Source organism: Neopsephotus bourkii, unplaced genomic scaffold (assembly GCF_033783945.1).
Source record: "Neopsephotus bourkii isolate Nb327-2 ecotype Australia unplaced genomic scaffold, CSIRO-AGI_Nbou_v1 NB_54, whole genome shotgun sequence".
Classification (NCBI taxonomy): Eukaryota; Metazoa; Chordata; class Aves; order Psittaciformes; family Psittacidae; genus Neopsephotus; species Neopsephotus bourkii.
The window spans coordinates 711,853-738,857 of record NW_026900571.1 but is presented as its reverse complement, the minus strand read 5'-3'; the positions used below and the strand labels follow the sequence as shown (position 1 = coordinate 738,857).

The window sequence follows — 27,005 nt, the reverse complement described above, 5'->3', positions numbered from 1 at the left end:
ACTACCATATGTTGGTATTCTAAAATAGTTTTTTTCTCTGAGCTTAATGATTCAGTGTTCTTTTACAAAATTTTGTAAAATAGAGTTATTTGATCTCTCTACAGGGCCAGTGTTGTTGGATGAGTTTGTGGAGTGGTATAAAGGAAAACAGATGACATAGGAGTTTAACTATGCACAGCCACTCAAGAGTCACTGTTACCACAGTTATGTCAACCATTAGCCATAAACTGCTATTTGTATCAAAGTGCATGCTGCTTTTCTTGCACTGCATCCCTTTTGCAGGGAACTTTCGATGTTTGCTATTTAACAAGCTAGCTATGCTTGCTGTGTAGCATTGTTCTCTTTGAAGGCTGCTTTGCATTTTGTATTTACACTACAAATTGGTGAACTTGCCAGCGTCTTCACTGTGATTATGTGTATATTGCTGTCTAAATTTTGTATATGTGTATAAAAAAACCCCTTCAGCTAGGGATTATTTCTGCAGAAATGTATTGTAAAAATAATTTTGTGGCATATTTCTAGTCATCACTTACATGTTTGTTGAAACTTTAGTTGTTTTGTTTTCCTTTTGGTCTCAAATGTAGCATTTCAGAAAATGAAATGAACAGACTGCTTGGACAGAGTTATGTGAAGAATTTGTCAATTTTAATGTTACTATTTGAGATGCCAGTTTCTGGGAGGAGAAGACATGCTGTGACTTTCTTTACCAGAATTTGCCAAACCTGACCTATTGCTTAATAGGAATGAAACATTGATGTCTTAAAATTGTCTATATATACATACAGATATTAAACCACTGTAATAGCTGTACATGCCACAAATTATTTCCATTTCAAGAAAAAAGTACTCACTTTTTAATGTTAAAACTGCAGTAGTCATTACAGGTACCAATGAACAAATTAAAGTACCTTTTAAAAATGGGTTTTAGACTTTTGTAAATTGCCTTTGGCATACTCCTCTTAATTTTTGGTGTACCAAGAGTGTTTGGTCTAAGTTGTGATCTTGTGAAACTGGAAGTTATAGGTAAAATTATTGGTTTGGGGAATAAAGTCTGCTCAGCCCTAGCACATAGATAATGTAGATTTGGGGGTTGTTTTTTTTGTTTTGGGGTGTTTGTTTGCTTGGATGGGTTTTTGTTTGTAATCTTTGCCAAGGTCTCTAACTTTGTGTTTCTAGGTAATTGGAAATATGATACCGAATAGTCAAAACATTACCTTTTCTTTCATGCTTGGGATTGGAATTCCCAGAATGTCCATTGCAGGCAACGGGCATGTTAAACACCAGCATTAAATGGCAGTGCTTTTTAGTAGGGACCACTTCCTATTTCACTCATTCTTTATTTGTATAGGACCGTTCTAGTGATTAATTTGGGGAAAATGAGTGAATGGAATAATGTTTAATTTCCATAATTCTGTTACGTTGTCTTTGCCTTATTCTTCTTTAAGTAATGTGTTAATTTTTCATAAATAGGTCCTCGAAGTATCTGGTGCTATTAAACTTTGAATCCTTAAGATTTATTAAAATGTTCCATATTGATTCACAGAGCATTTAACAAGAAAGGGCCAACCTGTGTTTTGGAATGAAGAATAACATTACTTTTCTGTAGAAATATTTTACAAGGTATTGGCAGATTTGATACCGCTCTAGAATGCGATCTGGGGGAGGGGGGAAATGTTTTATGTTGAATGTGAAATTTTCAGCTGTATTGAAGGTCCTGTTCTGCCATCACTGAAGTCAGGAACAACTGTCCTTAACTTGACTACTTTCAAGATTAAGCCTAGTTTAGCAAAAGCTAAATGTGGTGCTTAAACATTAGTTTGCTACCCTGGACCAGGAGGTTGTAATTGTGGTGCTACAGGTGGTCAGTTGTGTTCAAATCTGTTTGCTGTTGTTGATTTTTGTTTGTCAAACTCAGCTGCCAAAGACAAAAATTGTTTGTATGTGTTTATGTATATTTGTATATACATAAATAGACAATATATGTGCATATACAAACCCCTAGAATTTCATGATGCTGAGAAGAAGAGACTACCTTTCCCTGTGAAATAGTCATGTTTGGATTTCTATGACACTAAATAGTGCTATTTGAAGTTAATAGTATTAAAATATACATAGTCATTGCTTTCTTATGTACTAATACGCATAACCTTAATTCCATGTTTAATGCCAGTTTGCACAAGAAATTAATTCAGTGGAGTGTGGTATTTAATGTTTACAATATGCGTCTTACTAAAAACCACAAGTTTTATGAAGACTTCTGATGTAAAAGTATATATTACTGTAGTATAACCTTAAAGAAATAATCAGTGGAGCTGCTGGTTTAGTTCTGAAAAGAATGAACTTAGAAGCAATATAACTTTTAACGTTAGCCTAGACTGTGGTTGCTAAGTTCTGAAGTGAAATACTGTAATTGTTCCTAAGTGTTAAGCTAGTTACTGACTCTAGAAAACAGTTTAGCACAAATTGGCATGAATCCTGCAACAAATACAAGATGTGTATAAAAGGTTTTGTATGTCACACATAATTTGGCTTCCAATAATGGAAGCAAGAGCCAAAGACACTTCTAATCTATTACTGTTATAACTTTCATCTAAGAGGGTCAACAGAAATCTGTTCAGCTTAATCAGGTGCTCCTTTTCCAAGTTTCGCTAATGATTAGCAGAATACAAAATGTAAATAAGAGCAAATGAAACAGGAGAGGAAACCTCAGAAAGCACTCATGTTGTATAAGGTAACAAACTGAGTTTTCTTTGTGTAAAAGTAATCAGGAGTAATGGAAAGGAGGAATGTGTTTGGAAATGAATCAGGTGCTGCAGATTGTTTTTCTTCCACTTGCAAGCAGGGTGAATCTGTAGTCTTCAGCTGGTTTATAAACATGCATCTTCATAAAATCAGCCACAGATTCAGTTGCAGCTTGTAGATGGCTTTACTAACATTTATAGGGAACAAATATACTAAAATGGACCCATATGGCTTGATAAACTTTCCTGTGCTATCCATCCTTCTGTTTGTGCTAGATACACTGATAAGTAGAGAAACCTGATATTGCCAGCTCTTGTATTTTGGAGAAAATCCTTCTCATTTTTAAATACTGTGAAAATGTAACTAAGCCACTGGGTTTACCTTGTAGTTAATACAAGCTTGGTGTCTGCTGTTTGGTTTGTTATGCCATGATACAGTTAATACAGGGTTTTGTTTGTTTTTTTTTTTCCTCTTGAAAGGTAATATATAGAATATACTGACTTCTTGGACAAGACACTCGGAGGTCATTCTGGAAGAAGTGTCAGGGGTCTTGCGCTAATCTTTCTGGTGTATTATTACTATACTTACAGCAGAATCTTGATAATCTCTGTGCAATTCACACGTGGTATTTGGGAGATACAAGTGGAAAGCCAGTTAGTGGAAGGAAAACAGCATCCAGAGACTATAGCAGTGGACAGTCGTTAAGTTGATAGATGACAAACATTTGGAGCTCTTTGGACTTGATGGTCTTAAAGGTCTTTTCCAGCCTAAATGATTCTATGAGTATTAGTAAATGAAACATTCCATGAATTCAGTTTCATTCTACAGGAAAATAATATTAAGCATTAACATAATTCTGTGTGACTGTTTTTTCACTCTTCATCCTTTTCAAGGAAAACAAGCTTAGGAGGATGGAATTTGTTGGAGTCCTTTATGCACTTGAGTTTTCAGTTCAAGGTTCACTTTAAGCTACAATAAATACTTGGGTTACCTTTGTGTAGCCTTTTCTAGCGTTAGTAGAGGACTGGAGATGTCTTCCATCTTACCTCAAATACATGCGTTTTATTTCATCACAAATATGCTCACACAATCAAAGTTAGTTACAGCTCATTGCTACTTGGTAAATGTTCCCAAATTACTTTATTGGAGGGGGAGAAATGGGCTTCATTTGTGTTCAGGTTTTCCCAGATTTCTGTTGATCCTTGGTCACAAGTCTAACAAATTGTTTAATACTCTTGGAATTCATACACACAGCTTTAAAGGTTAGCTTGTGCCCTTGTATAACTGCTAAGATACCTCTTCCTAGGCCTTATATTCTGTTCTTTCATACTGCTGTAAAAGTGTATAAAATCCACCCACCAGCTACATTGTTGTCTGTAATTGAGACCAAAACTTGGCTTGATTTTTTTTTTGTTTTTATTTTTAAAGATTTCCTCCATTCTCTATGTGTGTGTGTGTGTGTGTGTGTGTGTGTGTGTGTGTACACGTGTATTGTCAACAAATAGTACCTACTGACACTGCTGATGCAGGAACAGCAGTTAACCTGTAACTGTGAATGCTTTGTTACTTGGATATTACATAAATAAGGTGTGCTAAACTCTTGTGATTCACAGCCTGACGGCAATACTGTTAACGCCACCTAACATGAGTTCCTCTGGTTGATTTTTAGGTCTTTTGCTGGTGTTGATGTAAAATGGCATCTCACAAATAAACAGTATTTGTGTTGGTTTCAGCAACTGACTTCAGATTTTTCTATGGTTCATACTTCAGAAATTCTCGTATCTCATGCATCACTTCAGCTGGCAGCCTTTATCATTTAGTAGCAGAGAACTGGTATGTACAATCTTGTCATCCTTATTTCTAATAGTAAGGAATATCAGTATTTAAAACTTTGTTGGAGAAAGGTACATCTTGAATGGAGTGTATGGGTGTAAAGCTGCAGTGTATTACAAAAGTTTTCACCAGTAAGAGTCAATTTGAGCAGGAATGTCTCTTAAGGCGAACTTTTTCAAGAACAATGATTATTGCCCACAAGATCTTGCCACAGGCTTTTGGCCCATGAGGTCCTCATAAGAAAGCTGTTGATGGTATGGGCTGGACCAACAGGCAGTGAGGCAGACTGAAAAGTGTCTGTATGGCAGGGCCCAGAGGGTGGTGGTAAGCAGTGCAAAGTCTAATTGGAGGCCAGTAACTAGCACTGTACTCCAGGAGTCAATGCTGCATCCAGTCCTGTTCACCTTCATTGATGAGCTGGGTGATGGGGCAGAGGGTACCGTCGGCACATTTGCTAGTGGCACCAAACCAGGAGGAGTGGTTGGTACACCAGAGGGTCATGCTGCCATCCAGAGAGACCTCAACAGGATGGAGAAACAGACTAACAGGAGCCTCATGGACTGTGAGAAGTGTGAAGACCTGCACCTGGGGAGGATCGGCCCCATGCACTGGCATATGCTGGGACCCACCCAGCTGGAAACAAGCTTGACAGAAAAGGAACTGGGGTTCCTGGTGAACACCAAGTTGAAGATGAGGCAGCAATACAAGGCAAATGGTATCCTGGTCTGCATTAGACAAAGTACTGCCAGCAGGCTGAGGGAGATGATCCTTCCCCTCTCCTCAGCACTGGTGAAGCCAGACTTGGAGTCCTGTGTCCTATTCTGGGCTCCCCAGTGCCAGAGAAACTCTTGAGTCCAGCAAAGAGCCGTGAAGTTGGAGAAGGGACTGGAGCTTCTCTCCCTTCAAAGAAAAGCTGAGAAACCTGGAACTCTTGAGCCTTGAGAAGATGCTAGGGGGAGATCTTACTAATATGTATAAATATCTGAAGGGAGGGTGTGAAGAAGATGGAGCCATGCTCCTTCCACTAGTGCCCAGGGGCAGAACCAGAGGTCATGGGTGCAAAGTGAAACTCAGGAGACTCCCCCTGAACATCAGGAAACACTTCTTGACAGTGAGGGTGGCCGAGCACTGCACAGGTTCTGCAGGAAGGTGGTGGAGTCTCTGTTTTTAGAGATACTCAAAAGCCTTCTGGATATGGCCTGGGCAAGCAGCTGTAGATGGCCCTGCTTGAGCAGGGGGCATGGAATAGAAGACCTCCAGAGGTGCCTTCCAACCAACTCCTTTGTGATTCTGTGCTATCTGAAAGAAAATGCTAAAGAAAATTCCCTTCAGTTAGTCAAATTTAATGCTGGCAGAGAAGACAAGTCTCAGGAGTATTTAAATGTAGTGGTATTTTGATCAGAGTGACTTTGTGACCTTAAACACCTGTGGTTTCCTTCCTTTTTAAAAGACTTTAAATTATTTGACTTGTAATGAGCTGTTGCATTATCTTTTTAAAGCAGAAGTATTATCTAAGCAGAACAGTAGAAAAGCTGCTAGCAATAAGACATGAAAATTACAGCCTACGTCTCCATAATATTCACAAATACAGGTTTTAAAGGAGCCATTAGTTAATTTTACTACTTTGTATTGCTTCCAGAATTACAAATCTGATTTTGACTAGGAAACAGACTGGCAGAGAAAATAAGAAGCACATGTTAGAGACCATAAGAAATTGGGGTTTTTAATATTTTGCACTATTTGAGCTGCCAGTCCTAAGGCTTTTGACTTAAAATGTTATTTAAAGTTCAATGCATTTACAGTACAGTTAGAATATTGTAGTGTAGAGCCCATTCTGGAGACATAGTTCTTCATTATGCTCACATTAGGGAAGGCTGGGATTGCCTTCTTCAGTTCTCAGAATGTAGCCTGCTTCTTGCATCTGTAAGAGGGGGTGAGTCATAGTCTTCTCTACCATGAAAACTTTAATATTATTATTCAAATAGTTTCTGATGTTAATTATATGTAGGTTAGATGCGAATGTCTTTTCTTCATATTCAGGGGTTATTTTCCAGCCCAGTTACCAGTGAACTCTGGAACAAATGAAATGCTTTGTACCTACAGCAAACAATAGTTATCCAAGTATCATAAATATGTTAGAAAACGAGAGCTTTATTTCATTCTGTTTACCATAGTTCTCTGTATACTCTTAAGACTTCATTAATGTTTCCTATACTGATTCAGTGTATGAGGGATATTATGTCCTGTCAACACTAGAGCTCAGCACACTTGCCCTGTAAGGAGGTGTGCCCAGAGTATTACCAACATCCTCTTAGCTGCCTCCTCATGCTTCATGTGTGCATTCATATACAGCATATGCTCAGCCACCTCTTATCATCAGGTCTATTCTGTGACTTGGTCTGTTTATCCAGTCACTGTGATAGTAACACAAGTCTTACCTGAGCATGAGTTTTGCTGCCTGAAGTTACTGATGAAGCTGAAGAAGTTTCAGCTTCCCTGGAGCAGCAGTTGCAGTTACTCCTCTCTGCAGCTGTAACTCCTGTGAATGGAGAAAGAAAAGTAAAGCATATGCTTCTGCTCCTCTACCAGCAGCTGTTTTTGTAGTGGTGTAGGTATTCCAGAAAATTCTCAGTGCCCAAACCAGCTAAACTAGGGAAGATAGTGGTGTGAGCAGGATACAGTGGATTGATACCCCCTGAAGTGTAAAGAAAAGGAAGTGGATAAAACCTCAAAGGGAGTTGGTGAATGGAGGGACTATAGCTATTATATACAAAAGTGCATGGTGAAATAGAGTGGATGGAGAGGAGCAAAGTAAAAGCACTGCTTGGAAGCCACAGAAAAGGTTTTATATTAACTTCAAGGGCAACTGCTGATGAAGTGAGGAACTAGTATGAATGAGAAGCAGCTGAGTGTTTGTGTTTGCATGAAGTGACGCCAAGAGGGGAGAGATCAGTAGCAAAGAATGGCACAAGATCAGGCAGAAATCTGAAGGTAATTTTGAGACAGAACATCAGCAATATTCTGACAGCAAAATTAAATACTTTGTCCCATGTTAAAAATCCCTTGATGAAGAAGCAAATTTACCTGATTAGGACAGCAAATAACTATTTTTCTGTAATTTTATGGCATAAGGGAGGCTGAGAACACTCACAGCTTCTCACAAGCAGTGGACTGCCTGCATCACCACTGCAGCATCCCCATGGTCAGGAAAAATGAGAAGATGAATTTGCAGTACACATTTTGGAAGCCTGCTGAACTGTAGCAAATGATAAAGCTTTGCTGTGTACGAGACAGCATTTGAGCCAGTCTGGGTTTTTTTCTCATGATCCACAAAATTGCCTTGCTTATGCAGTTAACATTTCTTAACTTGCTAGCAGCTGGTACAGACAAAAGGTGACAGACAGGCCTTGGAGAATGGTCTGTCAACACCGTGTGTAAAGACTCATATGTGCCATAATGAGCAAGTCTGTGCTTTTTTATGTATTCCATTTTTTTAAGTTGCTTTGGCCACAAGTAGCTTGTGTGTATAATGAGCTATACTGAAAGCCAGTTATGAGCACTGGTGGTGAGGAAATACTGCTCTGTTTTCTACTCCTGGTGGCTCTGTAGCTGTTCCTATGAGGAATCACACTCATATTACCCAGTTCTTTCTGTCTAGACACCCTCTAAAAACACAGTTGTTTTTTGTCACATTCTGTTCTCTCAGAACACCAGCCTTAAATTCAGTGGATGCCAAGGCATTAAATGAGATTGAGGCTATGTGGGGTTTAGGAGAGAAAAATTAGAATCATAGAATAGTTAGGCTTGGAAAGGACCTTAAGATCATCTAGTTCCAACCCCCCTGCCATGGGCAGGGACACCTCACACTAGTAGAATAGGGTATAACAGTTACAGACACTTGTATAATCAAGGAATGAGTTGTATTGGGTAACACTTTATTTTAGTTACATTTCTGGGGCTGCTGTGATTTTTGCAGATTGCAGTGTTTTGTTGTTTCGTTCTTGTCTACTTGGAGTAGGAACAGTTGTGGACAGTGAAATGTGTAAAACCTTTGCTTGTGTTTGAAAAACTGAAAACAAAATCTGACCCTTAAACTCGTGAATGATTTGATGACAAATGAATCAGTTTCTTCAGAAGATGATTTCACCCTTGGTTCCTGAGTGGACTCCTACTGAAGGAATGAAGCTGGTGCCTGCTCTTAATAAAGTTCTTAGTTATCTAGCTAGCATTTTAGGTATCACAGAGTACTGGAGCAGAAAAGTACAGAAATCTTCCAAGAATTCATTGGTAGGCAAGAAGATCTGTGTGAGTGCAGCAGATTTATTGCCTGTGAAGGAAACCTAAGCAGAAGTGACTTGGCTCAGTAAGTGTTTAACTGGTAATTGTGATGGTACATGTTTGTCCATGGCACTTGGTCGCCAGCTAGGGTTAAACCACTACAATGTGTAATTGCAAGGCACTACAGAAAATGGTTTTCAAAAGATCAAATAATACCAGTTGGAACTGAAACATGTTCTTCTGTTCAGAGCTTTTAGTGAATTAATTTGTGTCTGCATGACAGGGTTTTCCCTGAGTTGCCAGCCAGCCTATATTTAGTGGGAACCTAGGCCTGTTCCCCTTTGTGATGCCATTTCCCTTCAAAGACTACATCCATGACACTGTGTATGTTAACAAGGGCCTTGTGCCATGTTCAGAGAAAAACTCAGATTTGTTATCTTTTGGCTTAGAAAAAGTTACTTTATATCAAGCTATTGATGGTCTTACACAGCAGTTCTGAGCTGCTCTGGATTTGCCCCTCTTAAGTAAAATTCTGAAGTGGGTATAGGATCCTTTTTCCTAGGGAATTGCAGCTTAGTAATGGTAGGTTGACTTTTCTTCAGTTACTGTGCCTGTGTCAGCACACTTGCAAACTGCAGGTAACTGCATTTCCATAGCTGACTTTTCTGCAAGGTTTGAATTCTGTTTCTTTGAGAAAGAAGAGTTCCATTTCTCTGTCTTGACAAGTTAAAACCTCATTTTTTATGTGTAATTTAATACTGCTCAGACGACACCTATCTCTGCAAAACTGGGTGTTCAGAAACACTTAATCCACAAATTCGGTTCAAAAAGCAGAAGAGAGTAATATGGACCATTTCACTGTATAGGGTGAGCCCCACAGGAAAACACAGTAACAGTGTAATGATAATTTCAGTGTTATATTTATTTTAGACAAAGAGAAACAAAACAGTCCATATTAGAGGCCAACTGAAAGGGAAACTTATATCTTAGTACCAACAATAATAAGAAAGTAAATATGTATTATTACTGTAACTCAGCAAAAGGTTTATTAGCAGGTACAACTACCAAGTAGTTTACTCATTTGAATATCCTAGAGTTGTTCTTCATGAAATCTCTTCTTGGCTGGTTGTTGTGGGTTTTTTTTTTTACAAGCACCCTTAAACAAGTCCACGGGTTCTGACCCGAATTACCCTTTGGAATTACAGTGGTTTTAAATTGGACATACGCTCTAGTTCTATAACTTGGCTTTTGGAACTTAAAGGCAGATAGATGGTTGTACTGAGAGTTACCAAAAACCCCAGCAAAACCAGCCCAGGCTACTTAACAGTTATGGAAAGTTACACACTTCATTTTAAGACACAATCATTTTTGCAGCTACTGTATGACATAAACACTGTGGAAGCCCAGTGTTATGTTTTTGTGTCTCAGCTATTGAAGTTTGTTCTCCTGCTTTCCAAAACCTTAGCAAATCCATCAAATGCTCTCTTCTTCTTAACAAAAACCTGTCCCTGCCCTAAATTGGTCTGACCTCTTTGATGGAGTTTCTCGCTTGAATTTTGGAGGTTGACAGCTGCCGTAGAACTGTTCTGCAGTCCTGTCAAAGTAGTGTCATCCTCCACCTTTCTGGAATGAGTGCTTTTGGAGATTGTATTCCCTGTAGTCGTTTGCGGGAATGAGCATGAAGTGTATCGTGTGCTTTCACTGGAGAAGCCTTGTGGGATTGAGAGGAAATACGCATCCTCATCACTCTGATCCACCTGAAAATGATCTGTGTCAAATATTGGTTGTGTTTTCCCAGAAGAGTGAAGATGCAGCAAATCTGCTGCTTCAGGCAGGCTGCAGTTGCTGGTATCCTGTAATTCCGTGTATCCATCACAGTTTTTCTTATTAAAACCTCTTTGCATTACATCTGCATGAGCCTTAGGTGTGTGTGCCTGCTTCCTCTGTGGTAGCAAGTCTTCTGTCCCTGTAATAACTGTCAGCTGTTTTTCAGCTGTGTGTTCAGGCAGCGAGTGAGGAGGTGAGTTGTTGCTCGAATGCAGCAGTGATGTTCTTTTAACAATTTCACTCAAACCAGTATCAGTGGGAGCAAAAATGAAATCACTGTTGTCAGATGTGTTTCTTAGCGCTGTGTCTCCTTCACCGTGATTCTTTTCAGAGGAGTTCCTATCTTTCTGTTCATCTGTACTTCCCTCTAGTGCATTTGCCTTTTGTCCAGTGGGACTGAAGCTGAGGGAATGCTGTGGTTCGGTGGGAAACTGATCTGGCTGCAGCTCAGCCTCTTCGGGAGTGTTCTCTGTATCTGCATCATACATGGGAGAATGTTTTAATGAAAGTAACATGTTACCAAAACCTGCACTTGGATTGCAGAGAGAATCAGAAACCGAGGTCTGTGCTGCTGACTTGGCATTAATGAAGTGATCAAATGTAACAGGAACGTCTTGATTTGGAGAACTAATTGTGTCTGGATCTGACATGCTTACATGGACGCTGCATTTATCAGCGTAAGGCAACGCTGTTTCAAGCATGATGGTATCTGATCCATAATTAATAGCAGTTTCAAAATGCACGTTGTTCTTGTCTTCATTTTCCCCAACACACTGAAGTCCAGCGGCAAGCTTTGCAGATTCTGGCAGCATTGAGCACTTCTCAGTTCCACTGCTCCTATCAGCTTCCTCTGGTGATGACTGACAGACAGGCAGGCTGTCTCTAACATCAGCTTGTTCCGGTTCAAAGTCTGCTAAAGAACTACAGTCACTCATTGTGAACGGAGCCCCCTCATCTGAAAAACTATCATCAAATATATCTGCCGAAGCACCTCTTTCATTTGTGGGTTCTGCTTTACAGTTGTACTCTGTAAGAGAAGAGTTTTCTATTGTTTGGTAGATGCTTAAATTCTCAATATTTGTATTTCTTCTGCAGCTACCGGGTAGAATAAAATCTCCCACATCACTGGTTAGATCTATGTTGCCACTTAGACAATGTTGTTTATCACAGCTTTGCCTTCCAGGCATACATTTTGTAGTGTTCGTGGCTTCATTTTGTGGAACAACACCTTTTCTTTCAGGAGAATCTGGTGTAGCCCCTGTGATATCTGACTGCAGCAGAGCAGAGCTCTTGCTTACCTTGCTGTTCCTAGAATCTTGTGCAACTGTACGTGCTTGTATTGTGGAAAGTAGAAAGCCAGTTTCTCCCTTGAAGGGTAATTCTGGATCTGAGGAGTCAGTGTGATGTGAGTAAGAGTCAGCATTTGATCTCCTGCGTATGGGAGGGATCCTGCTCTTCTCTGAGGCTTCATTATTTGCATATATTGGATCTTTCTGTAGTGAAATTTCATTATTATTTAATTTTCTTGGCGTTACTTCCTTGCTGTCCTTGTCATCTGTTCTTACAGAAAACAGCCCATTACCCTCAACATTTACATTTTCATCATTGCTGCTGCTAGTTTTGATGCCTGAAAAAAAAGATGTTTTCTTCACATTGGTCTCATCATTGCTTTGTTTCTGGTACTCTTCTTCAGTATTTGGTGCACATACACTGCTACCAATGACATTTGCTTGTGAAGTAGAAGCTTCTGTAGGAAGAACATACACGTTCCTTGAAGAATCCTCATCACAAATGAACAAGCTGTGCTGTGTATTGGTTGGTTTGCTTGTGCTTGCAGAGCACTCTCTGCTCAAGGTTTCATCTGAAAAAGCTTGGTTACAATAAGTATGTTCTGAAGCTGAGTTCTTTTTCCTGCACATGAGTCTCCACAGGCTTCCAAGGTAGGGTCTAGCAAAAGCACCCAGGCAAAAAGCACAAACAAATGTAATGAGCACCGAGAGGCACACAGCCAGTGTAAGGTCTTGCTCTGTTCTTCCTTGTCGCAAAGCAGGGTTAGCATCTCGGGCTTTGCGAGCCAAAAATGTTGAGCCCCTTTCTTTCACCTGTATATCATAGATGAGATATTTCTTCTTTGTTGTATTAGAAATACACAAATATAACCCTTTAACAGCTTTCTCAGCATTGTGTATCACTAAATTATTCATTTTATCCAGTGTCATATGAGGAAGACTCATATCTTTTGAAATTCTGCCATTAGGTGTCCACCAAGAGGCTCCATTCTTATTACCTGAAATAGAAGCAAATAGAAACTAAATCTTTCTTAAAAGCGTAAGATAGTTGGGTTTTGGGGTCAAGTTATTTCTGTAAGAATATGCTCTGACCTATTTTTGATAACTTCACCTATTTATTAGAAAATCCATTTCCATTTTCTTTTTATCCATCCTGCGTCATTTTGCCAAGTATTTGTTAAACCACCATACACTCCTCCTCCCCCTCCCCCCCCCTCCCCTTTAAAACTGTACCTATGGGATCTTAATAGCAGGCATTACAAGAAAAATAACATGTGTGAGGGAGCAGATCGCTGGAATTATCTAAGTGTGTTCTGGGTTGCACTAGGAACACCTGCTGCTGTCCCTTGTGGAAGATCTGTATTTATAGCCAGCCATTCTCCACTGTGGACACGCTCACTGTGTGCAGCAATGAGATAAAGCTTCACTCGTTAGCTGTCAGTGTGCCAGTCACCGTGATTTTCCTCTAGTTACTGCTTTGAATGCAACAGTAAGATTTGAAAACCAAAGCTATTTGTATCTACTGAGCAATTGTTCCAGACTTTAGCTGGTGTACGCTGTGGCTGGTTGTTGGCTTTTGGAATGTTTTAAAGTTGTATGTAGCCCTTTGCCTTTGGATCTGCTTGTGTTCCCAGTTGAGTTTTGGTGCAATCCAGTGTGTTGATCAGTTTCCATGACTTTCCTTGCTAACAGAGAAATCAGGTGGCATTATCTGATGGAAACTATGCATTTTCATTTGGGGGTGAGAGTTTCGAGGGGAAAGTCTAGTCCTCAAAGCGCTGTTGTCCATTAGAGTTAAACCATTCTGCCTTATGGCAGAGAGCAAATACACCTTCTGTTCCAAGTCTGATCTTAAGTTTTCCTTCTGCATGGAAAATCCTAGCTCTGTATTAATTGGAAATGCTGACCGTGGGCTACAGTAGCTGTACTTATGTAGAAGAAATATAAATCTTTTCCTTTGCAAATGAACTTTCATTTCATTTTGCTACAGGTGAATACCAGAAATGTTATTGTATCCTTCTTAGTTTTCTAGATGCCCCAGGCGTGCAACTCCGCTATTCAATCCTTTGTTTGCATTCCAAAATTAACTGATAAATTTGCAATGTACTGCTTAGTGAAATTTATTTGTGTATAATTGGGCATCATTATTAGTTTAATGTAAAGAAGAAGATGAAGACTTCTTTGGAGAAACGTGACTATCAAATATTCTAACAGGTATACTACTTTATAATGAAATAATTTGCATGTTCCCTGTTCAGTTGGTTTTAAACAATATCTTTGGAAATCCACTTTTAAAAACAGATTTCTTTGATCATTCTGCGCACATTTGTTTTTTAGTAACATATGGATGGAGTCCTGTTTCACATACCTCTTGTGTTGCCCAAATTACAGTTTAGCACTAGCATCTTCCCTGTTGGGATGGCAGCCCCCTTGAGCAAAACACTGTCGCTGCAGTTTAAATGCAAACTTGAAAGATAGAGCAGAGGTTTCTGTGAGCTGGTGCCAGATTTATTGTATGAAATACTCATTTTTTTCCTTGTGGGGTCAAAAAGAAGATGAATGAAGTTTTTGAAAGCGTTCAGTCTGCAATTAAATATCCAGGCATTATTTGGCAAATCCACTTCAATTTGAAAGAACTTCAAACTGATCAGTATGTGCAGTAGGGGGGTTGTCAGAGCATTTCCACGGAGATCTACCACCTAGTTAGAAATGAGTCAGAATTAATTTGATAAGCCTTACAATGGAATCCTACCCGCAGTATCAACAGTAACATTTACTTTAGCATACAAGCACTTTGCAGTTACAGGGGCAATAGCTCTGGTCAGGATTGCAGTAATATTTTTCTAAGCTTTTTAATTTAAATGAAAAGTTTAAACTGTGGTGTATTTAGAATTCTCCCATTGTAGACTATCTCTGTGTGCATGGGAAGCCGTGGGGCTCTCACCGTGGAAGGGATGACAGTAGAGAAGGACGTGTGTGTGTGTTTAAGCCAGTTATGGATTGGTTTGTGGTATAAATAAATGGTGAATTTATGTTTATATTTTGTATATTTACAAGTGTATGTGTTTTCCTGTATATGAAAAGCAAGTATATATTATATACCAATGATTATTTTCACCATTTGCTTTAGATTTTTAATTGTATAATAATAATCAAAGACCAATATAACCCTGCCAAATAGTTGATAATTAATATCTTTAACAGCAATTAATACAAAGCACCGAAACAGTTGTAGTACTGTTTTACAACCTGTAACTTGTTGAGCTCCCTGAAGGCATCTGGGTGAATTTTAGTTATGTGGTTGTTTTGCAAGTCGATGTCCTTCAGCTGTGAACAGTTCTGAAAATCATTCAGATCAATCTGTTGTATGCCATTGGATGACATACGGACAGTTTGCAGAGACTGCAGCAGGCCCAGTCCTAGGAAGAACAAAACTATTTCACAATTCATGTCCTTGTTTTTCCAACTGCATCAAGTGGCTTTTTAAAATTCTTTGCATCAAAATTCCTTCCATTCCCGACTATTGCAAGGAGTGGCTGCAGGCCTTGAGTTATTCTGCCTTTCTTATCCAGTGGCTGTCCCATTCTAAAAGTTGCGCAGCATCAGCAGCAGGCAGCATGTTAATACATTCACCATCAATGCATGTTTTAAACATTCACAGCTCCATAAAAACAGTAACATTCCTTTGTGCTATCAAAATTATTCTGTGATCTCTGTGCTTTGAGCACATTTCTCTGGAGAACTGGAGGTAGGAAAGGAAGAGTGGGAAAAGGGTGAAATATGCTCAGTTTATAAAATCCAAGTATGTTAACTGTAAATAAATGATGGAGATGCAAAGGTGATGCAAATGGCAATGAGTAAGAGATATTGTAAGCCCGTGGGAGTTTCCCATTTGAACCACACTCACAGGATATAAACCTGACTGAAAACACAAATGTGTTGTTTCTTACGCCTGTCTGCCAGTGAATTACCAAAAGCATGACAGTGTATTCCTCAGCATATCCTACTTATAACAGCATCTGTCTTCTGTAAGCAGCTCTTTGAATGCTGGTGATACCTCATTTTTCTCAGGTGCTGCACAGCCAGCCCCAAAGCTAGCCTGGAATTTCCAATGAGAGCAGGCACGTGAACACTTGGCCTCACTGCAGTTTGTAACACCTGAATGTCACTCTAAAATGGTTTTTGATCATACAGCATTGTTGAAAAGCAACTATTTGTAAACATTTTGCCCTTGGTGTCACCTAGTTTGCTGGAAACCTCTTACTGCAGTTTGCTGTGCTGTTCCTTGAGTAATTGATCTTTGGGTTTATTGTGAAAAGCAGAGGGAATGATTCATTCCTGCTGTAAAACTAGAGGTAGCTGATAGGACAGGCATTCAGAAGTTCTGGCAGCTCATAAATTCTTTCTTGCACCTGCAGGAAGAATTGTAGTTTGGATGCTTCCCTGAAGCTAAATTTGTGCCAGAAATGTATGTATGGCAGTTTCTGCTTCATTTAACCATTGTTTGGACAATGCGAAGCACCTGGATATTATCAAAGATCAGTTAAATTCAGCAAACAATATACAAGATAGCATTGCTCATATGGCAGCCTCTTCATTTAACCACTGTTTAGACATTGTGAATCACCTGTTTATGAGGACAGAGGCTGTCGTAAAGGCTACGATGCCCAGAATAGTTCAGGGATGACAAACACTTTCTAGGAGTCTATCGAAACCTTACAGCCCTCTCCTGTCACCACGTATCACTTTGCTTGAGTGTCCGATGGCACAGAGCAAAATTGTTTTGACTGAGAAAAATATATTTTTTGGCTTTGTGAAATACTGAAATCAGAGTAAGCTTTATTTACAAGGGTATTGACATTCTTCTGAAGAGTAGTATGAAATTCATTATCCATAATTTTCTTTATGTTAAGGTTCATGACTGGATTATGGAGACTGATGCTTTTCCAGAGATCCTTCTTTCCCTTTCTATACCACAAGCAAAAATACTGCTTGGGGTCTAAGAGTATAAATTTGGTTATATCTGATTAAGGCATTACGATTGCAAAGACTATATAAAACCCACAGCCTAATCAGAAACAACCCATTTGTTTCAGTCTCTGCACACAGGTGGAACTTTTCCTCATTTTACACGTAACTAATAGAGATGCTCACATTCTGAATTTAGTAGGATGTTACTGAATCATATCCAAAGCCAACTTACCCCTTGGGAGCAAGGTTTCTTTAAGGTCTTAAAATGCTTACCTCTTGGAACTGTATTAAGACGATTTCTTTCCAGTGACAATACTTTCAAAGCAGGCAGGAGATGATCAGCTTTTCCATATGAGCCATGTGCAGGGGTAGGTATGTCCAGTGTAAGGGTGTGGATGGCATTACCATCGAGGATTAATGTTTCTAAAGCAGGTAAATTCCTACAAGTAGTTAAGGAGAGTTCAGAAATCAGATTGTTACTGAGATTCAGGTGTTTCAGCATCCATTCTTTGTTTCTTCCACTGGTGCACAAGAAAGTTTTAATGTTATTGTAACTAAAATCAGCTGTTACTGCTGTTTGTGAGATATCCTCTGGAATAGTAGACATTCCGGTAAAAGAACAGTTCAGTAAGAGCTCCTCACCCCACTGGCAGTCTGAATGGTGATGTTTATCAAGAAGAATCTGCTGTGACTTGGTCCCCATTGAGCCAGGAAGATGACAGTAAAGGACCACAGCTACGACACTCAAGTGAAGGTTATCCATAGTATCTGCATGTAAAGTGTAGAATGGTGGTAAGTTCAGCATAACAAGACTTAAACAGAAAGCAGAAACACTTTGACATTAAACAAAATCAAACCAAACAAATAAGGAAGCATTACCAATGTTCTGCCTTAAACATTCCATTTTGGAGTCTTCGGTACTTTTCAAAAAGAACAGTCAATAACTGGTAACCTTTCCCCTCCCACCAGCTCTCCCGAAAAACAATCCCAACCTTGTCTGTCTTTTCCAGCCCTTCAGTGGGGAAACACAGCTTCAACAGGAACTTGTGAACTAACAGTAGTGAAGACTTTTGAACTCTACTTCAGGAATCACACAATCACCACTGAGCAAAGTCCATCACATACAATCCATGACAAACACCTGTGGAATGATTTTCATACTTACAGTCAATAAAACACTAGTTTCCCTGTTGATAACACAACAATGTATATTTAATGTCAAACTATATTCTTACAAATAACACTTCCAAACCACAGCTGCATCTTAAGAATTTATTGTTTAATTTCAAAACAAACATTTGAAATTCAATTGGTTTTCACCCACTGAAACAACCACCACCTTTACCTGTGCTGAGAACTCTTTGCATCTAAGTTGTTTCAACGTACCCAGGATGGTATTTTACACAGAGGCATGTAGAATGTACTTGAAACACACAGAATCTTAAGTGCATCTGTGAGAATGAAATAATGAATGTGCCACACAGTGTTTTAAATACAAGAAACAGAAAAATGTACCTCAGGCAATTAGAAGAAAACCAGCAAATAAATGCACAACATAAGGCATGTGTGGTGCCAACATTTTTCAAACTGTACAGTGAAGGCAACAAAATACATTAACAATACATAAATAGTAGCTTACAAAATGATAACTTACTTCATTTGGGTTTTTTGCATGATCAGTTTTGCTACATTTTGACAAAAAGGTCCATACCTCAAAACCAAGTCTCCAGCCCCTGATGTAAGAGTACCTTTGTGACAAATCTGCTATGTTGCATACAGTATTTTAAAAAGAACTCTTGATAAAGAATCCAATACTAGCATATAGGCCTGTCAGTATTAACCAGAGAAAAGCTTTAATATGCTCTTTGTTTGTAAGTTAGTCTCTGATGCGGTATCTGTCATTTTCAAGATCTGTTTCAGCTTTGAGGATACTGCTGCTTATATTTTTATATGTGCCTGTGTCTATATTTAATATATACAAAAATAAAGTGACCAACTTCCATTAGCATGAGTGAAAGTTCTGAAAGTGTTACAATTCATTTCCTCCTCTTAACTGTAACAGATACTGAGGCACTGCTTAGCAGCCAAGGTGTGTGCATGTTTTTAGCAAAATATGTGTTGAAGTGGTTAATAAACATTAACTCCAGTAATATGATGTTCATGAAGGCTGTATGCAAAATGTTAGTACTTTCCCGTAATCTCTAATGTGAGAAATTCAATGGATTTTGCTACGGTTTATTGTCTTCTGTTCTGTTCTGATAGCATCTCCACTGCTATCCATTTCCCAAAACCTCAACAACTGTCGAGCATCAAACTCTGGTTTTGCCTTTGGGCAATGAGGGACGCATGACTACTCTGACCTCCTGTGTGCTATAACGCCTGACCTAAGGATCCCCCTTGAGAAATCCCTTCCACCCCTACATGGACATAGTGACTTCTAGTAAATACAGGAAATGGGACCTTGGATACAAAGTTCTTGTTGCAACAGAAACTGTTTTGTATTTTGTGGAATTCTATGTATTTTGCAAGCACCAAACCAAACGCAGACAGTTTGTCTTCCCATAACAAAGTTAACATGTAACATTTGCACTACTTTTAGGAAGAGAAGTGTGTGCTTATCTAGAAAAAACCTGTCAAAAAGCGACTTGCAAAGTCACCTTTGTGACCTCCATTATCAACATTACTTGATACTACTTTGATTACTTGATGCTACTGAAAAACAAAACTATTTTAAACTGAAAATACACACGGGGTGGGGGAAGGAGGAATCTTACAATGAGCTGGTCTATTTTTAGTACAGAACACCTTACCTTTGCAAAAGCAGTTAAATAGTTTCTGTAAGGCCCCGGTTCTCCATAGACATTGTTGCCAAATTCAAGATACACGTGTATTTACTCTGCTGCCAGGATTCCCTACCATCGCATTTAGAATTACAGCCGTGCAGTTTAAAGTCAGAATTTAATTCTGAGGTTCTTGGTAACACATCAGTACAGACATCATTGACAGGGAAAAAAGAGATCTGATCTCAGGCACTGCTGCAACAGTCGTGCTTTAGATGACTGTCTGTTGAAAAACAGATTCATACGCAGTTCACACTAAAGCACCCAGGAAAATACTTTTTTGGGTAGCGAGTGAGTCACATCTTTAAAAATGTACTTCTAATATAAACATGTTTTATAAATACTTCACATAAATTAAGCAACTGTAGAATACCAAAACTGCACAGACAGGATGGGAGCTCAAGTACCAGTTCAGTAATCTCAGGACTGTTTAAAAATTGAAGTTACATTTCCACACCTGGTATTACTTTGCAAACATTATTTATGCTAGCATTTTTTTTTTTAACTACATGAGACTATATGGCAGAAATAATGCATTATTATAAAGTGAATCTGCCACTACCCCTCTCTTAGTACCCATATGGTAAACCACATTATTTTGGGGGAAATCATTATATCAACCTTTGGCAAGAAATGAAGAGAAGATAAAAATCTGCCAGTAAATCCACTTTCAACAACAAATTGTCATTCCTGTTGAAGTCCTTCAGATCGCAGATTGGTTCTCAGCAGTCCTCAAGGTCTTGGGATGTAGGACAAAAACCTCCTCTTAAGGCAACTGAAGGCAGACAAGACTGTTGCTAAGATCACATTCTTGAAACAATGTTTTGCTGATCTCAGTTCAGGAAGGTACTTCAGTACACACGTAGACAGATAGCTTATTACATCAGTGTCGCTTTTATGGCTAACACGATGGTGACATAATACTGCTGAACATCACAGCCTTTGTTTAAAAATATTATGTAACAAATGTTAGTATAAACTGCTGTAAAACCAGAAATCCTTGAAGGCATGCAATTACTTCATACAAATACATGTAAACACTGAAGAGAACTCTCCTGGTAGTGGTTTGTGTTTCAGTGTGTGGCTCCACATGGATTGACAGAAGTCTGACAACCCATGTTATAACCTGTCACCTGGACCTTGAAAAGTGTCCCATCCGCACACATGCAGAGCTTGAAACGCAGCCAGTTCCCGTTATTAAACTGCTCCCCGTAAGAAGAACTTGGCAGTCGTGATGGGCTGACCATCACAGTTCCATTCAGAATAATGCTGTTTTCCTATTAAGGAGAAAAAAAAAATGTATAACTTCTAATTTAAACAAGGCAGGTTGGTCTTGAAAAGGACAAGCCGGTTTAATGAATAAGTGACATCTTTAGGATGGCTGCAGGCATCAACGGGATAAAGAAAGTACATACAACAAGGTTTCATTTTCTAATTAAATTTGTGAATAATGCCTCTGGATTTCTCCATTACAGTCAGCAATGTACTTTTCTATTCCAATGGCAGACTGAGATTGAGAGACAGCAGTAGTGGCTTTTCACTTTATAGACCTATTACCAAATGCAGTACATGTAAAAATATGGACATGAACTGGGAATCAGGGATTGAATTAATACATTAAATTTAGTCACACATGAAATGAAAGTGTATGTATCTCTATTTTTTTATCCTCTTCTAACCTTTTCCATCATTCCATATGCCCTGCAATCTTAACAATCTCCAAAAATCTTAAATGAATGCTGGCAAGTTATACTGCAGCAGCACAGGTGATAGTGTGCTCTGCTCCTCTGTCAAAGGTTGCGGACCCCCAGTAAAGCCTCCAAAAGAGAAGATTAATTCCCTTTGGTATTCTTTCCAGTGCAGATGCCAATAGCTTAGCTTTAACTGCATTGTGGGGTTTTGGCCTCTTAGCAGTAGTAAATCGTTGGTACCTGGAAACTACTGAACCAGTAATTAGCAGCAAAGTAATAAGCCACCTTTAGTGTGTGGTGTCCCTGCCCATGGCAGGGAAGTTGGAACTAGATGATCTTAAGGTCCTTTCCAACACTAACTATTCTATGATTCTGTGGTTCTATGAAAATCCTACTAAATACAGACTGCAACTAAACTTTAATGCAACACTACTTCACATAAAACTTGAAACTATATAAAGCTACATCAGTTCATTATCAGCCTGAATTTGAAACTAAGCTGTTCCCAAAAAAATGCTGATTTGAAATACTTACTGCTTTAAGTTCCATGTTACCCCCCATTCGAAACTCAATGGTCTTGCCTGTGATGAAAACACCTTCATTTCCCCGGACGATAGCACGGCCATCGACCTTTATGTTTAGATCACTGGTCGCATTGCTGGTAATCTAAGAACGTGACAAAACAAGTGTATTACAGAACAATGAAATTGTGTCACTTGGTTTTGTCTGAGTAATTTCAATTACCTTAAAAATTGCTACAATTTAATAAAAACTTCAATGTACTTTTTGCCCTTCTGCCATTATGCCTATGAAGTTTCTGCCCATTTTTAATTTTCCACATTCCCATTTAAAAACAAGGATTACTTAATTATGGAAGGTATGTAAAATAGGGTTTTTTTCCTGGAAGATACTGTCTAATTGTTAGCCTTGCAGAGAAAATACGAAGAAGAACTAAATTCTCTTTGTTCTTAACTGGATTGCTCAATGCTTCCTAAGGCACACTCAACCCTCTATAAAACCACTGATACTACTCTCCTAAAGTTATACAAAAGAACCATGCACTGTACTCTATGTGTAAAGCCTTTGTTCTGAGTAATGATATGCATGCAAGAAATTTTAGCCTCATATTAAGTTCAAAATTTTAAATGTACACACACTGGCATTTAGGCTTTTTATTTCTTTGACAAATATGTCACATTTAATGCAGAAACCAAGCTAAGAACTCATTTAACCTAGAAGCCATGAACTGACAGAACTCCTATAACACTGTAATTGTTCTCTATACTTGTAATAAGACTTCTGAAATTCTGATTGTATTACCATTTACCCCTAACAGAAGGAAAAAAAAGACATGAAATTCTGGTAATTATTTTGTAAGATCTTAAAGAAAACAGAGAAGCTTTTCATAGAAATTTGATTTCTGAAACAGTTATTCATGCACAAATGAGGAAATGCTTAATAAAAAGACACACAAGCCTAGTTGGCATGGTATCCCTCATACTGCACTCATCTAATGATGTCAATTTAATTTCTGTCCTAACTTTTTAGAGTGACTTACAATTTCAGAGCTGCATTTTTAGCTACATTTAGACAAAATTCTAAATATGCCTGAAAAATTGGATTAGTAAAGTTGTTTTTTCATTACTCTACAACTCTAAGGCAATTCTGTAATGAACTTTTACAAAAAGTGCTAGTTAAAGGGGACTTACCCTCTCTGTAGAAGCCTTCTGTACATTCAAGATTTTAACTCCATTTGGCAGATGAAACTCATGAGTTTCATAGTCTGTGCTGAACAAGGTATTTTGCGTCCGTGGGTCAACAAATTCCATGCCAATATCACTGGTAATAGAAGTTTTGTCTTTTTCCACACTAAGCTTGGTTGTTCCTTGCTGAAATACAATCTTCAGAAACAAAGTCATGAAGTTAATGATGTCTGAAGTGTAACATTTATTCATAATGTGAGTGCAATACCATAGTGTTGCTCACAGATTTTCAATTCATGATATAACTTACAGGCTGATTATTTCCAGTGATCACCAAGTCTTCGTTACGTCTGCCTCCTACAGTGCTTTTATACAAGGGATGTATAACACCCATGTCAGAAACTTGCTTAAACCGCAACAAGCCACTCTCATGGAACTCCATACTGTCACAACCATTGGGACCGATGTGAATCACTGCCCAGATAACCAGCGTGATCTGAAAGAGAAACATGCATTTTCAAAGATTACTTTGACCCTCTGGATCTCCCACAACAGGTATTGTATTAACTAGATGTTTTATCTGAAATAATTATTAATGCCAGTGTTTCAGTGAGCTTTGGGTGTGAATTTACTTTAGTCTGTTTAATTCATACTCGAAACATCAGAACATATTTAATTATGAAAGGCATTTTACACGATTTTTAGATTCATCTGAAATGGTAGCTAAAATTTTTCTCTCTCTAATATATATATATATAAACAAATATATATATATATATATATATATTTGAAATAAAACATGTCCATAAAGCAGCTGAGCTCAGGATATGCTCACCCTTGAACTACAAGAAAGCACCTTCACAGGTGGATGTCAAGTTATGAAAAATAATTCATTACTTGTCATTGATCAAGCAATAAAAAGGTGGTAATTACAACAATGAGAATTTAAAGTACACTAGGTGGTTAATTCTGAATGCTCACATACAGTTCTGTTATTATATATAAAATATTTCTGGCATAATAATTTATCCCAAATGCATTTGAACTACACTAGTAACACTGCATATTTGCTGTTATTCAGTTCTGGGAATGGAGAGCTGCTTTCAAGGTTCCTAATTCTGTGTTGCATAAATAGTAGGTTCCTTACTGGGACCATGATAACTGAAATGATCAGGACTGAACTTGAAAGATTATTCCATCTAATCTTGCTCAGATTACAAAAAAACAATAAAAGAAAGGAGAAAAATGAGAAATTTCCTTCAGTACATTTTAAGCCTTTCTCATCCATATGGGAATATTTATTTCTCTAGTAAACTGTTAAAATGAATTATGTCTTAAGGTTGCTTACAGCCAAAATATTATACTCACAATCAGATTGATGACAGCCAAAATAAAAAGAAGAACAATCACACAAATGGCCAAGTTGCCTTTCCTGCCACGTAACCCTGTCTTATGGAGACGGTCTTCATCAATTGGGATGTATCCTGCTTTAAAATTACTGTTGTGCTCCTTATTAATGTTCCTGCGTTCCACAGCCTTCTCTCGCATAGACTTCTTCACTGGGCCATTAGAACTTTGCTACAATACAAAGCATGGAGAGGCTGTTAAAATGACACATATACGTATGCAAAAAATATAAATTTGAATCGAGTACTGGAATGTATTAGTTATTATGTTCAATATTTAATTTCTCTCTGACACTCTGTACTTAGAATACACGTTTACAATCACTGCAACCTGTTAACGCAATGACTAAAATTAAACCCCAGATATTTTTAGACAATGTATGTTTCTGTATCTCATTTTTATCATGACAGATAGGAATTATTAATGACATTGTTGCAGTAAAAAAAAAAAAAGAAAGAAAAAAGCTGTAAAGAGCTTCATCAAGTTTTTACCTCTCAGGGATGATACAGGACATAATCCTGCTGGTCATTTACCAACGCACAGGATTGTAGTTCCCTCCGTGCGAATGCAGGATAGACTCTCAATAAGCCTATCCAAAAGGCAGGTGGTGGATACAAATAGTTTGACAGCAGATGGTTTGCATTCAACAAGTATTTTATTTTGTATGCAGCATTAAGAAAAGCTTCAAACTTGGCCAGACTATCATAAATTTAATCATTTGAAGTTACTAGATTGCAAGGGATATCCTGTCAATATACCAAATCAACACATAGAGGAAATTCTTCTAGATACTAGGGAAAATAAATCTTTGATGTATTTTTGTTACTGTCCAAAATTTTGTTGCGCCTCTGTTGAATGGAACAGATTGCTATTCAAGGGCTCAATTCTTCAAAGAAGGCGCTTGATCTTCTGATGTGATTAAGTTTGTTAATCTGAAATGAATCCTGAAGCTGCGCCTCAAGCTTACTGCATTTGCGTGTGTCTATGCTGAGGTAACAGGTAAAAACGTCTTGTTATCTTCTGTTGATGAGGAACAAGGAAATGGTTTTGAGAAAGGTGCTTGACTGGAACAATTTTATGGAGTGCTTCTTCAGTGATGATCTGGAAGCCACTCTAGCCCTGCTGGAACTCAGAATTGGCTAGGCAAAGAAACTGAAAGAAGAGGGAAAAGGCAATGGAAATCGTGTACAACAGAACAGTATCTTGTCCTGAGGGCAGTGTGTTCTTGAAAGGATGTGATGCTGAGCTAGAACTCCAATGTTGTTTTTTACCTAGCAAGGCAGCACCATAGAAGACAACACCAGGACTGGGAGAAAATGCTTGAAACAGTGATAGCTGGAACAAGTGCTGGAGCATCCATGCTACGCTAGGCAGTGCTTCCTACGGCACACGAGGCGAGGCTGGGTAGGACCACTCAGGAATCTGGTACTTTATACCCACTGCTGCCACTGGCGCAGATGCACAGACTCACTCGGATTGAAAATCCCGTGCAGATAGATGCTCCTGAGATGGGCCCTTGAACAGCTCGGTCCTGCCCGCTGCGGCGTGCGCGGCGCTATCCCGCCCCTCGGCGGGGTGACAGTGACACCCCTTCGGGCGAACTCAGCGCTCGCTCCGTGTGAGGCCTCGGAAGCTGAGCCCGAATCTCACTCAGCTCCAGGCTTACTTATGCCCTGCCGCCGCGTACCGTGCTTCTGCCCCTGTAACAAGAAGCCTCACGCCGCACTCCTATAAATACCGGCCGCGCTGACCAGCTGCGATCCGCTCCACCAACTAGCGGCAAGTGCCTATTTACGCAAGATATCGACATTCCTGTGCACAAACGCCACAACACTTTATTTCTAAAACATCAAGTGTTTTCGTTGACAGGGATTCCGCGGGCTGGACAGCACAAAGCAGGGCTGCACCGCAGCGACGGGCTCAAGAGGCCTCTCCCCGCAGCAAGGTAAAGGCCGCCCGTCCCTGAAAGAGCTCGGCACGGGTCGCACACGCCGTTTCTCCCCTTCCCGCCTGTCACAAGTAGCAGGGAACACGGACATGGGGGTTGCCGTCCGCTCGGAGGGCTCCGGCACAGCGCCAGCCTCAGCTACCGCCGCAAAAACGGCGCCCCCGCCCGACCGCCCCCTCCACAAGCAGCGCCCCTCGGCCGGAGCGACTGCTCGGGCGGCGAGGCTGGGCCTCGCTCTTCCCTCGCCCCAGCGGGGAGGGCCCCACAGCCTCCCCGTGCCTGCACCTCGGCCGGGACAGACCTGCTCGGAGGCGGCCGCCGCCATCTTCCTCCTCCACCGCTGCCGCCGGCGCCTCTGCGGAGGAGCCCGCGGGCGCCCCGTTGCGGCGCAGGGAGAGAAGCGGTCGGGGCGGGCTCACCGCCGGCTCTGCAGCTCGTTTTCCGGAGGCGCCCCTTGGCGGCCGATGTCGTGCTGC

The 27,005-nt window shown here is 39.5% G+C and overlaps 4 protein-coding genes across 20 annotated transcripts in view; 1 reads left to right on the top strand and 3 right to left on the bottom strand.

Annotated features, from left to right (window-relative positions):
• Positions 1-3,598, top strand: part of DCUN1D4 (defective in cullin neddylation 1 domain containing 4) — a 40,843-nt gene extending 37,245 nt beyond the window's left edge. For all 17 annotated transcript variants that reach the window (XM_061352965.1, XM_061352947.1, XM_061352938.1 and 14 more), the window contains one exon: positions 105-3,598. In XM_061352965.1, coding sequence (XP_061208949.1) covers positions 105-160 — 56 coding nt within the window. In that variant the 3' untranslated portion in view covers positions 161-3,598. The remainder of the gene's footprint in view (positions 1-104) is intronic.
• Positions 3,599-10,022: 6,424 nt separating this feature from the next.
• LOC133211880 (uncharacterized) lies at positions 10,023-15,798 on the bottom strand. The gene is made up of 3 exons (XM_061352677.1): positions 15,219-15,798; positions 14,338-14,668; positions 10,023-12,967 (listed from the first exon to the last, which is right to left on the bottom strand). The coding sequence occupies exons 1-3, from the start codon at positions 15,417-15,419 to the stop codon at positions 10,278-10,280; spliced, it is 3,222 nt and encodes a 1,073-aa protein (XP_061208661.1). The 5' UTR covers positions 15,420-15,798; the 3' UTR covers positions 10,023-10,277.
• A 1,243-nt stretch (positions 15,799-17,041) lies between these two features.
• On the bottom strand, positions 17,042-19,629 carry LRRC66 (leucine rich repeat containing 66). Its single transcript, XM_061352703.1, has one exon. The coding sequence runs from the start codon at positions 17,743-17,745 to the stop codon at positions 17,152-17,154; it is 594 nt and encodes a 197-aa protein (XP_061208687.1). The 5' UTR covers positions 17,746-19,629; the 3' UTR covers positions 17,042-17,151.
• A 584-nt stretch (positions 19,630-20,213) lies between these two features.
• Positions 20,214-26,982, bottom strand: SGCB (sarcoglycan beta). The gene is made up of 6 exons (XM_061352691.1): positions 26,831-26,982; positions 24,543-24,752; positions 23,485-23,670; positions 23,181-23,372; positions 22,006-22,137; positions 20,214-21,057 (listed from the first exon to the last, which is right to left on the bottom strand). Exons 1-6 carry the CDS (start codon positions 26,852-26,854, stop codon positions 20,854-20,856), a joined length of 948 nt encoding a protein of 315 aa, XP_061208675.1. The 5' UTR covers positions 26,855-26,982; the 3' UTR covers positions 20,214-20,853.
• Between the last annotated feature and the right edge of the window lie 23 nt (positions 26,983-27,005).